This window comes from Pteropus vampyrus, unplaced genomic scaffold (assembly GCF_000151845.1).
Source record: "Pteropus vampyrus isolate Shadow unplaced genomic scaffold, Pvam_2.0 Scaffold490, whole genome shotgun sequence".
In the NCBI taxonomy this organism is placed as follows: domain Eukaryota; kingdom Metazoa; phylum Chordata; class Mammalia; order Chiroptera; family Pteropodidae; genus Pteropus; species Pteropus vampyrus.
The window spans coordinates 171,394-186,083 of NW_011889271.1; the positions used below are offsets into that span (position 1 = coordinate 171,394).

General features: G+C 51.5%; 1 protein-coding gene across 1 annotated transcript in view; it reads right to left on the bottom strand.

Annotated features, from left to right (window-relative positions):
• GRIK5 (glutamate ionotropic receptor kainate type subunit 5) overlaps positions 1–14,690 on the bottom strand; it is a 52,864-nt gene that overhangs the window by 1,771 nt on the left and 36,403 nt on the right. The window contains exons 12-16 of the mRNA XM_023524731.1: positions 14,564–14,682; positions 6,360–6,525; positions 4,944–5,169; positions 3,107–3,235; positions 2,895–3,016 (exon numbers count right to left, since the gene is read on the bottom strand). Of these exons, the coding sequence (XP_023380499.1) occupies positions 2,895–3,016; positions 3,107–3,235; positions 4,944–5,169; positions 6,360–6,525; positions 14,564–14,682 (762 nt within the window). The remainder of the gene's footprint in view (positions 1–2,894; positions 3,017–3,106; positions 3,236–4,943; positions 5,170–6,359; positions 6,526–14,563; positions 14,683–14,690) is intronic.

A 14,690-nucleotide genomic window follows, 5' to 3' on the forward strand; every position in this document is an offset into this window, starting at 1 on the left:
AAATGTAGGTAGTATGTGAGCTGGTGATGAATACTTTTGAGAAAAATAAAATCCGGAGGTGAGGCGGGGCATGTGGGTGGGGAGTGATGCCGAATTTCCACAGGGGCCAGGTGGGGATGACTGGTTGAGAAGTGGACCTTCAAGTGAGACTGAAAGGCAGTGCTGGGTGAGCATGGCGGAGCCTGGCAGGAGAGCAGGTGGCCAGTTCAGCAGGAAGGTGCTGAGGTGGGCGTGGCATGTTGAAGGAACCTCCAGCAGGACAGGGTGGCTCAAGTGGGGTGCACGGGGCAGAGGGGGAGGGGATGCGGTCAGAGGAGCATTGGGGGCCAGCCTGTGTGAGGTCAGAGGCCACTGGAAGGATCTGGCTTTTATTCTGAGTCAGACGGGAGCCAAGGGAGAGTTTGAAGTAGGGGACCACTGTGCTCTTACGGGATCACTGTGGAGCTGTGTTCAGAAAAGACTGCAGGGAGGCCAAGGGCAATAGCAGGGAGGCACTGAGGAAGCTGCTACTGTAACGTGGCAGGAGGACACAATGGCTGGACCAGAGTGGTGGTGGCCAGGGAGGTAAGAAGGCACTGGATTCTGGGTAGGGTATTTTAAAGATGGAGCTGAAAGGATTTGCTAAGAGATCAGCACCCTGAATGACACTGTCTGGTGGGCGGGCGGGAGCTCCGTGCTAGACACGCCCACACGGGCTGCCTGTCAGACATCCATGTGCAGATGTCGAGGATGGAGCTGTGTTTACAAACCCTGGGTCAGAGAGAGGTCCCTGTGAGATATGCATTTGGGAGCTCTGGTAGACAGTCCCCAAGATCCTGCTCCTCCGATGGTCCCTCCCTTCTGTAAGCCCCTCTGCCTTTGTATGAGGGCTGCTGTGTGACCAACAGAACACGCCGGGTCAGCTGCCATGCTGGAAGCCAGCCTGGCTCTCTTGGATCACTCAGGGAAGGCAGCTGCCACGGCAGGAGGACACTCAAGCAGCCCTGTGGAGAGGTCCTTGTGCGAGGAACTGAGGCCTCCTGCCAGCTGCCATGTGAGTATTTAATCATGTTCTTTTTTTCTGTATCTTAGGATGTTTTGACATCTTAAAAATCTTGCTGGCCAGGGAGAGATTGCCTCCCCCACCACCCCGAAGGGAACCTGATTCTTAGGGACAGGAAGGGCTGAGGGCCACCTTTCAAATGAAAACCGACCACTACTCAGTCTATACCCTCAGCCGTGCCCTTCATCTACCTCCCTCACACCAAGCTGCCCTTAGTCACCCAGGGCAGGTACCAGAAATCTAGAGACCAGCCCCCTAGCCACTCCTTCGGCTCCTGCCCAAACCTGGTGCTTCCCCATGTGGCCCTGCATGGTGTGGCGGGCCCCCTCCTCTCGGAAAATGTAAGCAATAAATTCTTCTTTCAACTGCATTGGCCTCTCTGTCATCACTCAGTCACCTCCGTAAATTAAAAACCTCATGGGTACATGAGATAGTGAGCCATCCTGGAAATGTACATTCCAGCTCCAGCCAAGCCTTCGGCCAACATCATGATGGTGACCTCACCAGGGACCCTGGGCAGCCAGAAGCGCCCAGCTAAGCTGCTCCCAGATTCCTGACCGGCGGAAACTATGAACTCATATAAGTTGGCAGTTTCAAGCTGCTAAATTTGGGGATAATCTGTCACGTGGCAAAAGATAACTAACATAGGAGTCCTCAGCATCCAGATAGTCTTACAAACCATGTGGCTGGATGGGATTATCGAGGGAGTAGAGAGGGAGCAGCTCCAGGACCCAGCCCAAGTCCCCACAAAGGAGTGGCCAGCGAGGAAGGGCAGGTTTGGAGGAGAGAGTGATGGGCTGCTGAAGCCTGTTGCTTCCTCGTGTGTAATGAAGCCTGAGGCTCGGGCACTGGATTTCAGACCTGGAGGTCACTGGTGACCAGACTGGTGACCAGACTGGCTTCAGCGAAGAGGTGGGAACAGCAGCTGAATTGGAGTGTGTCCCAGAATAAATGGGAGAAGAGGAACTGGAAACAGCAGGGAGACACAGGGCAGGGGGGATGGGGTGGTGGCTGAGAAGGGAAGTGGGGTTGAGAGGGCTTTTTGAAGATGGGAGAAAGAACAGCACGTTTGTACGCTGCCAGCCTCGATCCGGTAAAGATCCAGTGAACTGAAGCTGTGGACGTGGGAGGGGAGGGGACAACTGCTGAGGGACGTCCCGGGGAAGGCGCGAGGTGAGATCAGGCCAGGCCAGGCCAGGCCAAGGCGCCTTAGCTGGGAGCGAGGATCGGGGTGGGTGGGGCTCTACACGCTCTCCAGAATCTTCTGCTTTACTCAGGGAAGTAGAATCAGGTCACCAGCCAGAGGTGAGGAGAGGGACAAGGGGCTGGGGCTGGTGGACAGAGGGGAAGGTCAGAAAGGGGCGGGATGCAGGGCAGCAGGGAGGATAACCGCTGGGGGAGGGGGGCAGACGCAGCGTGGGAGGTGGGAGCTGGGAGCTGGGAGCGGTGGGTGAGTCATCTGCTTCTTCTGTCTCACTTGGCTGCACTCTCGCCGCCTGTCTCTCCTTCTTGCTTTACCACCTTTGACCCCCACATCCTTGTCTCTGTGCCCCTTTTCACTCCGTTCCCTGGACCCTCGTGTCTCCCTGCGCCCTCTTACCCCGCTGTCCTCCTCATGCCCGTGGGTTGTCTCCCCCATCTGTCTGCTCTCTCCTCTTCCTCTTCTCACCCTCCTCTGCCCCTGGACTCTCAGACGCCCCTTCACCTCCCTGGCTGCCCGGACCCTCCTCGCCACCTCCTCTCCTCCTTGCCACCTCCTCTCCTCCAGTGAGGCTCCCAGTGCCACAGTTTTCAAGCCCCTCTGCCCCCAGGGTCCCACTGCCCTCCTGACACCCTCCGCCAACCTCCTCACCTCTTCGGACTCTGCCGACCTCCGTGTGGACCATATGAACTCCATGACCGCCACGAAGACAGCGATGATGAGGCCACAGATGAGCACGACAAAAATGCCGCCTATGTTTTCCATGCCCAGACCTGGGGGTCAGGGGAGAGCCAGGGGAGGGCTGTGTGGGCATGGAGGCTGCGAGGGGTCTTTGAGGGGGCACGGCAGGTGCGGGGGCTGACCTTTGGCTCGGTGGTCCTCCTCCTTGGGGCACCGGCCCCCCTCCCACCACTTGCGCTTCAGGATCTCCAGCCGGTTGTTCTCCTGGAGCTGCAGGATGGCCAGCGTGATCTCGTCCCGGAACGGGGAGCCTGGACCAGGCACATGACGGGTGGACTGGCCGCTGGAGCCCTGGGGCCCTGCCCGCCCTGCCCCTCCTCCTGTTTGCCGCATCCCCAACTTTGAGTTTGACAACTGCTTGCCACCTTCCCTGCAACCATGCTGGGCCAAGCCCCACTACACCTGTCACATTTGTCACGGTTCCCTCCCCGTGGCCTCCCCTCACCTTCTATCCAGGTTCTCCACACAGCAGCCAGAGGGACGATTTCAGAAACAGAATCAGAGAGCTCGCCCCTCCTGTGCTTAACACTCTCCAGTGGCCCTTCCCTGGCCTACAAGCTCCTGTAGCCCCCGTCCCCCACAGCTCTCAGCTCCAGCTGCACCGGCCTCCTGGCTATTTCTTGAATCCTTCAGGCGCAATCCCACCCTGGGACCTCCACCTCTGCCTGGTATGTCCCTTCCCTTCCCTCCACTCGGGGCTCTGCTCCCAGGGTGTCCTCAGAGGGTCCTCTCTGACTGACTTCATTTAAAATGACACCAAGTGCTCTACTCCCTGTCAGTCTTTTCCCCTTAATTTACTTCAGAGCAGTTGTCAGCACCTGACATCACATTACAAAGCTGTGTTGACTGTCCGTTTGCTGTCCGTGCCCCTAGCAGAAGGCAGGAGGGTGAGGTGTGGCAGCTCCCCACGGTGGTATCAGCACACAGCTGGGCATCAGACAGACCTGTGGTGTGAGCAACTCCCCAGCCACACCTCTCCTCTGCGTGCCCCACCATAGATCGCCTCTCTCCTCTCCTCCCTCAGATCCTCCCCTTAAACCATTCTTGGGCCTCAAATACCACACACATATGCTCTCCTGTGCTCATGTCTTCATTCACTGCGATACTGCGTGAGCATCTACCAGGTGCCAGGGAGTCGGGGTATGGGCAAGTGGGGTGATCAGTGTTTATCAGGCACCTAATGTAAACCCTTGGTTTACAGAACCCTATTCAAGTCTTAGTGATCCCGTGAGGCCAGTATTACCAACCCCATTTTCTGGAGGAGGCAGGCGACACTCCAGCCTGAGGTCATGCTGACTCAGGGAGGGAGCTGAGATTTGAATTCGGGTCAGTGTGACTCCAGAACTTGTCCCCCCACAAAGCACCACGCTACACTGTTTCCCCAGCATAGCACTGACTCTGCTACAAAGCGGCTAGGAACCGGGGTCATTTGCTATGCAGTAACAGACAGCTACTGCAGCAGTCATCAGCATATGGATGGGTTTAAAAGCCAAAACGCCAAAATCTGGCAACTAAACTGGTGGTAAGTTTCTAGCACTGAGCCCTGGAAAAGCATGTCCAAGTCTCCCCGGCAAAACCACCCATTCTTCTATCCTCCTTCCCTTGGCGTCTGTCCGGCAACAACCACCACCCATTTTCTGAGTGCCCGCTCTGAGCCAGGCTGTGGGTTTGGTGCGGAGAATATGAAGTAAATAAAACCAGGTCCTCAGCCTTGAGGGCCCCGGGGCTGATGTGGGAAGGTGGCATGCCTCAGGGCCACGGGTACTGACTGGCACAGGCTCACTTGGCTCCCTCCACAGACCTACTGGGCTGGAACTGATCACTCCTAAGCCCGTTTTCGCAGGTTGATGGTGCAGAGGCTCAGGAAAGTGATGTCACCTGCCCAAGGCCACACAGCCAGGAGGCCACCCACAACCCATCCAGCTGGTCCCTGGCCCCAGGATCCCACCACTGCCATACCCAGCGGCATGCCGATGCCGTAGCCCTTGGTGTCGAGGAGGCCCCCAATCTGGGTGAGGTTGCAGTTGAGACGCCGGTGATACTCGTTCATGGTGGACTCGAGCAGGAAGGCGTAGCGGGAGTTGAGGACGCGGGCGATGCCCTCCTCCGTGCTCTTGACGAACACGCTGGGCTGCTTCGACTGCATGTAGTTCCACATCCGCTGGTACGTCTGGTACCGTGAATTCTGGACACATAGGAAAGAGGTGAGGGGCTTTCCACCTCCTGCCTTTCCTCTGACCTCCAGGAAGTCTCCCTCAGCGAGAGGAAGGAGGCCAGAAGAAGACATCAACAGCCACAGACAGAGACAAGACAGAGAGACTGCTCAAGGCCACATCCAAGACGTACCCCAGCCCCCAGCCCAGGACCCTAAAGACCAAAGACTTGGGAGGGAGGGATCATGGTCTTATTTTTCAACCTTTTTTCTCCCTTCTATCCCTGGGCCTGGCTCAGCCTGACACCAGCCTTGTCTTCCCAGCGCTCCCAGGCCTTATTCAGGGAACCCAGGAGAAGATGCTCAATGCCCCAATCTACCCATGGCCCAGCCTGGTTCAGGGAGCCCTGCATCCATGCCGAATAGGGTGGTTTACTTCCTACAGGCCCTCCTAGGTCCTTCTGGGAATGACCACCCTCCTGCTCCCACCCAACATACACCCTTCTTCACCTGCTTGTCCCTCTTGGATCTGAAGCCCAGACTCAGCTCTTCTCAGGTGATTGACCCTGCTCCTCAAGTCTTCAGCTGGGAAATGGTCCTGCCACCCAACTGATATCTGGGCACTCACCCCCTTCCCCTCGCCTGCTTGCTCCCTCTTCAGCCAGCGGCCCCTGCCCAGCTCCGGAGCCCTCCAAACCACTCGTCTACTCCCAACTGCCCCAGAGGGAACATCTAGCTCTAAATGGGTCACCCCTCAACTGTTCTAACCTCCTCCACTAATGGTCCAATCTCAGCCCTAGTCTGACATCTGGAACCTCTGTAGTTTCTCACCCAAACCTCCTCTCCAGGCTTTCTTTCCTTCTGATTCCTTCTCACCACTCCAAAATAGAGAGGGACAAGTTCTCTTCACCTCAATGGGCCTTCCCCTCCTCTCTGCTGGCTCATTTCTCCAGGCTTGACCCTCTAGCAGACCCCATGTGGCCTGTCTGGCACGGTTGCAACATTAGATCTCACACCTGCCTCCTTTCCCCGATTCCCCAGGCAGAAGTCCAGTTTCCCCAGCCAGATAGCAGCACTCCTTGCAAGAGTGTATGTCTTCTGCTCCCTCGCCTCCTTGACTGTCATGACAATCAGGACCCAGGAGGCCCTGCCTAGCCCCACACTGAGCTGCTATGCATGGTGGGGATCCCAACACCAAGCCTGGGCGGCTCTGGGGGCCCCACCTGGAAGAAGGTCATGGTGGAGCCGGCGTGGATGGTGCCGTACTCAATGTTGGTCTGGTCTGCCAGGTCATCAGCCGACTCTACGGGCACCTCCATACGCTGCACGGTGAGGAAGGCGGCCAGGTTGGCCGTGTAGGAGGAGATGATGATCAAGGTGAAGGCCCACCTGAGGGGTGGGAGGAGTGAGCTACAGGCTGGAGCCACCCTGTCCCTGTGGCCATGTGCCCCACTGGTGGTACCCCGCCTTGGTGACCTGGCATCTAGAAGTTTCAGTGACTGCTGAGTAGTGGAGAGGCTGGGGGCATGGATTCTGAAGCCAGACTCTGGATTTAAATATTGCTTCCAGAGTCTTCCACTTCCAGATACAAGAGTATAAGATAGTCTGGAAATACCTTCCTACCACGAAAAGCTAGAAAACTAGTCAGAGTACAAAAAACTATTTAAATACATAGGACAACGTGAGATCCCGAAGACAAAAAACACAAATGAAGTGAGCCTTGTCATTGCCCAGGCTGCCGGCTGGATTTAATTTGTAGGCTGTAGTGCCAGGAAAGAAGGAAAACCCAGTCAGGCAACCTCGCTGACTGGATGGTGATGAGAGATGAGGAAGGCCAGATGGCTGGTATTTGTGGGAAGAGGACCCGAGGGAGAGAGCCACATGGAGAGAGTTCCAGAAATCTTCACGGGGTCCCCTGAGTCTTTGGCTGAATATCAATCTGTGTACGCACACGGTGAAACTCCAATGACCAGGCAAGAACGACTTTCAAAGAAAGAACAATCCCCAGGGCTGGGAATCTTCTGAGCTCCCCCTGGCCAGAGCAGAGAGATCTCACTGGATACATGAGACATTCGGTAGGAACCCAAAAGGACAATTCATTAGAAACAGAGCTAGGTTAGACCTAGGAGAAAGGCCACGCTAGACCTGCCCCAAACAAACTTAAAAATAGGCCTGGAAAGGACGAAAATAATGTAAAAGTAACTTAACTGCCTTCCAGAAAAAGTCGAAGACTCTTTGAAGTAATACATTCAACAATGTAAACAATGTAAAATTCAATGTAAAATGTCTGCCATCCAATGAAAATTTACCAGATATACAAAACCACAGGAAACTGACCCATAATCAAGAGTGAAATGACTCAATCAAAACCCAGAATTGACAGAGATGACAAAATTAGCAGAGAAGGACAATCAACAACTATTATAAATATATTCAGAATGTTCAAGGATATAAAAAAATGAACATTATGCAAAGATAAATGGAAGATAGAATACAGAAGTGAATGGAAGAGATGAAATATACAACATCTGAGAGGAAATTTTTACTGGAAGGGATTATACAGATTAGATGCTACAGCAAAAAAGCACAGGGAATTGGAAGAAAGCAAAAGAATCTATCCAAAATGAAGCAGAGAGATATAAAAAATGACTGACAATGAGCACAGAGCCTGAGTGGCCTGAGGAATAATATCGGCTGGTGTTACATATGTGGCTTGGGCCCCAGAAAGAGAGGAGAGAAAGAGAGTAACAGAAAAAATATATTTGAAGAAGTAACGGCCAACATTTTTTTTCAAATTTGATGAAAACTATAAACTTGCAGATTCAAGAAGCTCAATAAACCCTAGTAGGATAAACATACACACACACAGAACACATCAAGGCATATTATAATCAATTGCTAAAAACCAGGGATAAAATCCTAAAAGCAGCCAGAAAGGGCAGGAGAATATTACACACAGAGAATCAAAGATAAGAGTGACAATAGACTTCTTGTCAGGAAGTATACAAGCCAGAAGACATTGCAACAACATCCTGAAAGAAAAAAAATCTGTCAACCTAGAATTCTATATCCAGCAACAAAGATCCTTCAAAGAAGAAAACATGCTAACAAATTTTTTATACAGACAAAAGCTGGGAGAGCTAATTGCTAGCAGACCTGAACTTCAAGAATGCTAAAGATAGTTCTTTAGGTAAAAGGAAAATACTAGATGGAAATTTAGATGCACATGAAGGAATGAAGAGCACCAGAAATAGTAGATGTATGAGTAAATATAAAAGACACGTTCCTCATTTTAAATATTTCTTTAAAAGACATTTGCTGTTGAAGCAAACACACACGCACAAACCTAAGGTATTGCGGGGTTCATAAGATAAGTAGAAATAATATATACCTTTGAACAACGGTAGTTCAAAGGATGGGAGGGAGAGATGGACATATACTGCTGTAAGGGTCTTACACCTTCGGTAAAGTGGCATAATATTACTTGAAAGTATTTTATAATAATTAAAGATGCATATTGTAAACCCAGAGCAACTAATGAGAAAAATAAAACAAAGAAGTACGTTCAACAAGTCAAGAGCGGGCATAAAGCAGAACAAAAAACTCTCAATAAATACAAAAGAAGGGAGGAAAAGAGAGAAAGGAGAACAAAGAACAGATGGGAAAAGTAGAAGACAAATATCAGGTTGGCAGATTTAAACCCCACCATATCGATCATTGCATTAAAGGTTCCAATTGGGGGTTGGCAAGCTATGGCCCACAGGCCAGATCTGGTTTGCCATCTGCTCTGGTATAGCCCACAAGTGAAAAATAGTTTTTGCATTTTTAAATGATTAAAAAGAAATCAAAAGGGGAGTAATATTTTGTGACATATGACATCTAAAATTCAAATTGCAGTGTCAGTGTCCATAAATAAAGATTTATTGGAACAGAGTCACCCTCGGTCGTTTGTGTGTTGTCTATGGCTGCCTTCACACTACAATCAGAGTTGAGCAGCTGCGACAGAGACCGCATGGCCAGCAAAGCCTAACATATTTACTATCTGGCCCAAACAGAAAAAAGTTTGCCAAATCCTGCTCCAAGGCTGTCTATAAGAAACTCACTTTAAATATGATATAAATAGGTTGAAAGTGAAAGGATGGGGAAAAGATCTACTATGCAAACACTAAACATAAGAAAGTGTAGCTATATTAATATCAAATAAAGGTAACTTCAGAACAAGTACTGCTACCAGGAATAAAGAGGGACGTTATATAATGAGAAGGGGATCGATTCATCGAGAGGACAGAACAATCCCAAACATTTATGTACTTAATTACAGGGCTTCAAAATTCGTGAAGCAAAAACTGATAGAACTGAAGAGAAAAACAGATACAATCATTCCACAATTACTGGTGGAGATTTCAACACTCCTCTCTCAATAATTGATAGAACAAATGGACAGAAAATCAGTTAGGATATAGAAGACTTGAATAACACTATCAACCTACTGGCCCTAATTGCCATTTATAGAACACTGCACCCACCCACAGCACCTTCTGTGGAAGCGCTCATAGGACATGTACCAGGACAGACCATACGCTGAGCCACAAAACAAGTCTCCATAAATTTCAAAGGATTAAAATCCTACAGAGAATGTTCTCTGACCACTTTGGAACTAAACTAGAAATCAATAATAGAACGATCTCTGGAAAATCCCCAAGTCCTGGCTCCATCACTGCCTAGCTGTGTGACCTTGGGCTCACCTGTAAGTAAAATCGTAGGCCCCTCCTCACGGGGCTGCTGTAAGAGTGAGTTACATCTGTGCAAGTGTGTGCTCTCATTGTCCTGGTGACTCAGGACTCAGGAGAAGAGGCACCCACTGGCCTGGCTATGATAGCCACTGTCTTACCATGGCCCTCTCTATCCTCCTGCCTTGTCAAGTAAGAGTGGCTGGGCTCCCAGCAGATAAGGACTGAAGCCAGGGGAGATGCTGAGAGGGCCTCTCAGACCACCCCCTCCTCCAGCAGATAATAATGAAAACGGCAGCTGTCCTTTGCTGAGCACACATGCACGACGCTGTGCTAGGCACTGGGGCGGGGGGCAGAGTGGAGGATAGAGATGCACAGTCAGTGCGGCCCACTGCCAAAGAAAACCAAACCCCGACACACAGACCCAGAGTCTGACAACGCCCCTCTGGCAACTAAGTCTCTCCAAACCCTCCCTGGGGGTCATTGTTGTCAGTGGCTCAAGACAAAATTATTCAGTGGCCGGTAGACACCAAGCACCACCCAGACTGAAAATACAGTGTGGCTGTCTGGCAGTGGTGATGGGGTGGGGAGAAGGGGTCAGTCACCAAGCCAGAGCAGGGGCGTTCGATCTGGGAGTAAAGATGTGAGCTCCGTTCTAGACAAGTTGAGTTTAGGGACGCCATCCGGCACCCATGGAGAGGTATGAGGTGAGGACTCGGAAAGTGTCAGCTATGAATAGCAAGGGAAGCTGGGGTGGATGAGATGGCTCTGGAGCACACAGGGTGGATGGTCCCCAGGCGGGGAGGCCTCCGGGGAGGCATTTAGAGAAGGTGCTTGGCAAGGTGCGGGGCATGCTGGCAGCCAGAGTGATTGAGGGGGCCCCTGTGTCAGTGGGCAGGGCAGGTCCCGACGATGCAGCCCGGTCTCAACGGGGAAACAATGGGGAAAGCCCGGTACATGACGATTTCAGCCTAACTCCTGGGTACATAAAAACCAAAGTGTTTTTTGCATGGTTATAATAGAAACTGAAATTTCCAGAAATGCACCTATTATTTAGATTGTGGAAGAAACGGATGTTGTTTTGTTTGAAATTTTGCCCAGAACTGTTTACCATTTTAGGAAATCACGTCTCTGACAGCAAAACCCTGCTCATGGTATTTGAGTCATCAAGTCAAGACGCTTGGACCAGCTGCATTATTAAATCGTCGTACTCACAGTGATTTCTATTTATATAAATGTACTCATTTACCAACGACTTCGGACTGTCAAGTCTCAGGTGTTGACACAATTCTATGAAATGGCCTTCCTTCTTGTCATTCCAAATGTATCCATTACAAGTAGGTGCAGACACCTGACTACTGCAGGCTGTCTTCTAGAACAGTCCCACCCAAGCATTTACATATGGCTAGCCTACTATTTTATCATAAATTACTTCCCCTTTTCTCCTTTGTATTGCAATTAGGAGGCTTTATTGATGTTTTAAATCATGTGTGTAGGTAGATACATCACCCTTAAATTGTAAAAAGAGGGCGTTAGGTCTGTGAGCGCTGAAACGTCACTGGTGTGGAGGGAGGGGCTCCACAAGACGTGGCGGGGGCGAAAGGGACCCACGGCAACCTGAAACAGGATCCAGAAAGGCGGGTGGAAGCTGGAAGGACACAGCGAGGAGTTTAGGAAGTAGAGTCTCTAGGAGAGCGGCTAACAGGGAGGAATGGACATGTCAATGAATAAGTCCCAGGGGAGCGTGGTGGAGCTGCTGTCTAGATCTGAGCTTTGGGGGCTTTCTTGCCAGGAGGACGTGAGGAAAGGAAAATGGGATCTGAGGAGTGGAGGACAATGACAAAGCAGTAGCTGAAGACATGGCCCAGGAGCCTACGCAGGGGGACGGACGTAAAAGCCGGCGGGGCTCAGAACTGGAAAGAGGAAGGTGAAAGGCCTCCTGTCATGGGAGTGACGCGGGGAGGGCCTGGGGTGACGGGGCTGCGGTCAGAGCATAAACTCAGAAACACTGACTTCCAAGGCAGAGCTGTCCTGAACGATGACAAGCCCTTGGATGTGGCTGCAGGGGACAGTGGCCGGACTGACACTGGAGATGAGGGGCCTAGGAGGTGGGTCCTGGCCTGGTTGCTGCTGTTTAGGCGGTGGCCAAGTCTGGTAAGGTCATGGCACCCACGCCCACAGCCCTTGCACTGGTCCTGGCCAGGGTTGCTCTGGGAGATAAATGAACACCTGCTGAGGCAGCTGTTGAACAAGCGAATGTGTGGGAGGGCCAGGGGCGAAGGCACCACTGAGGGAGGGGGCGTGATGGGTGGCCTCCTGGTGACAGAGATGGAAGGGATAGAAAATGCTCAGCTGGAGAAGACACCTGTGACTGAGAGAAGAGAGAGCCTGCAGAGAGGAGGTCACTGATCCCCCGCCTGACCTGGGGACTCAGTCATATCTGTCATGGCAGGTATCCTCAGGCCCTCTCAGCCACCTCCTCAGACATTTGTCCTCTCTGGCATGTCTAGAATGTTCCTTACTCCCCTTGGCATGGACTCGGCCTACGGCTACCTCCTCAGAGGGGCCCGCCCATCTTCTGTTTTCTTTTACTGCACCCTGTTGTTCATCAATACCACATGCATCTGAGACACTGTTACACTGAGAACGTTAATGGCCTTCACCTGGGGTGTGCGGTGACAGAAGAAAGCCCTCGCCAAGATGTCCACGTCCTAATCCCTAGAATTTGTACGTCCCTTCACAGAGAAAGGAGAATTTGCAGATGTGATCATGGAACTCGAGGTGAGATTATCCTGGATCGGCCGTGAAATCACAACGGTCTTTCCAAATGGAAGAAGAAGGTCAGAATCAGAGCTTCGAAGACGTGCTGCGAGCTTGGAAGATGGAGGAAGGGGTCACGAGCTAAGGAACGCAGTCAGCTCTTAAAAGCTAGAAAAGGCAAGAAAACGGGTTCTCCCCTAGAGCCTCCAGAAGAACCAGCCCTGCCAACACTTCGACTTTAGCCTGATGAAATATATTTTGGACTGCTGACCTCCAAAACTAAGAGAATAACTTATATTATTTTAAGACACTTAAGCTTGTGTAATCTGTTGCAGCAGCAATAGGAAATGAATACAAAATATAATACTTGAAATGATACAAATCCCAAAAGGCTAAAAAAGACATCAAGACTCAAAAGTTTCGAAGCCAGTGGACCAAGTGAATTGCAAATGACACCATATGATAATTCTTCTTATTTGAGAGAGAGAAAAACCTGTCGGTCATTATGGTTAGTCTTAAATTGAACAAGTTCCAAATTAGACAGTATCTCTGGGACGTGTTCTTGGCATAAAATATGATGTCCCTAAGCTTATGTATCTGTTTACTTATTTATGCTTGGCTCTTCTGCTTTGAGGGCTGATTCTTCACTGAGTGCCTGGCACATGGCGGGGCCCGAGCTGCACGCATCTGATGCTGGAATTCTGTCTGACAGGAGGCAGTGAGGAAGAAGTGCTCCTCCAGAAGATCCGATGCCTGGGATTACCCTGGAGAGGTGCTGGGAGCAGGGCCGGGCTCCGGCAGCCCCAAGGGCCAGCTGGCGTGAGCAGCGCTGGAGCAGGGGAGCCCAGCGTGACCCAGTCCTGCCTCTAGCTGAAAGCATACTCTTTAGTAAATGACTCCCTCTCTCTGGGTGTCAGTCTGTCTCCTCATCCATGAAACCAGGAGAATATTCCGTCTTACGCATTCTCTTCAGTTCTCCGTGGTTCTGAGTGTAAGGGGCTGAGACTGCTACATGAAGAAGAACTGAGCCCAGCTGCCATTTGAAAGACAGCACAGCAAATCTGAGCGCTCATGGAGGCCACGCCAGAGAGTGACTGAAGGGGAAAAAGGAGACCGAGGCCAATGGAACAGACATCAAGACCAGGTGGGAATGTCGGCCTAGCGCCACCAGATCGCCCGAATTTTCTAGAAGAGAAATCTGGATTTGTGAGTGAATTTGCTCAATGTTTAAACGTTGCCAACTAATTAAAAAATTTTTTAACTGTAAGCCAAACAGATACCGTGAATTGTCAGTATCTACTCTCTGACCTAGAGTGGGTGGACAGAAAGCCTCTCACCAGACTCCGCTGACGCAGCGCGTGGACAGCGCCCGGGGCATGATCTCATGCGTGCCCTGTACATAAGTGCAGGGAGAAGCAGAGACACGCAGGGGGTGGGCATTCCCTAGAGGCAGTGTACGCACTCATGGGTACCTACATGGTGGAGCTTCTTGGAGCTTGCCACAGGGGCAAAACAAATTCTGTCCAAGCTACTGGGTCCCCATGGGACTTTGAGGGAGCAGGTGTCCCTGTCTAGGTCTTGGCCTCAGGACAGTGAAAGCTATCTGAGCTCAAGGACTAAGCCTCTGTGACAGTGTCCCAGAGCAATAGCTCTGGTGCTGTTCTGTCTGATTACGATCCCTCACGGCGGCAGAAGCACTTTTCCACAAAAACCTCACTGAACCCTTACAACCTGAGACATGGGCAATTTTTATCCCCATATTTTGGATGAGGAGACTAAGGCATGCAGAAGGGATGTGGCCTATCCAAGGCCACACAGTCAGTGAGTGGCAGGGTTGGGGGTCAGCTCTCCCTATCCCACTCCCTGCCACACAGCTGGTGGGGACCGGGGACCGGGGACCCGCCCAGCCTCGGGTGGGTGGACAGAAAGCCTCTCACCAGACTCCGCTGACGCAGCGCGTGGACAGCGCCCGGGGCATGATCTCTGAGCCCTGCTGCATGAATCCCCCGACGGGGAACCAGAGGCTGTTGCCCAGTGTGTACTGGTTCTCCAGAATGTGGGGGC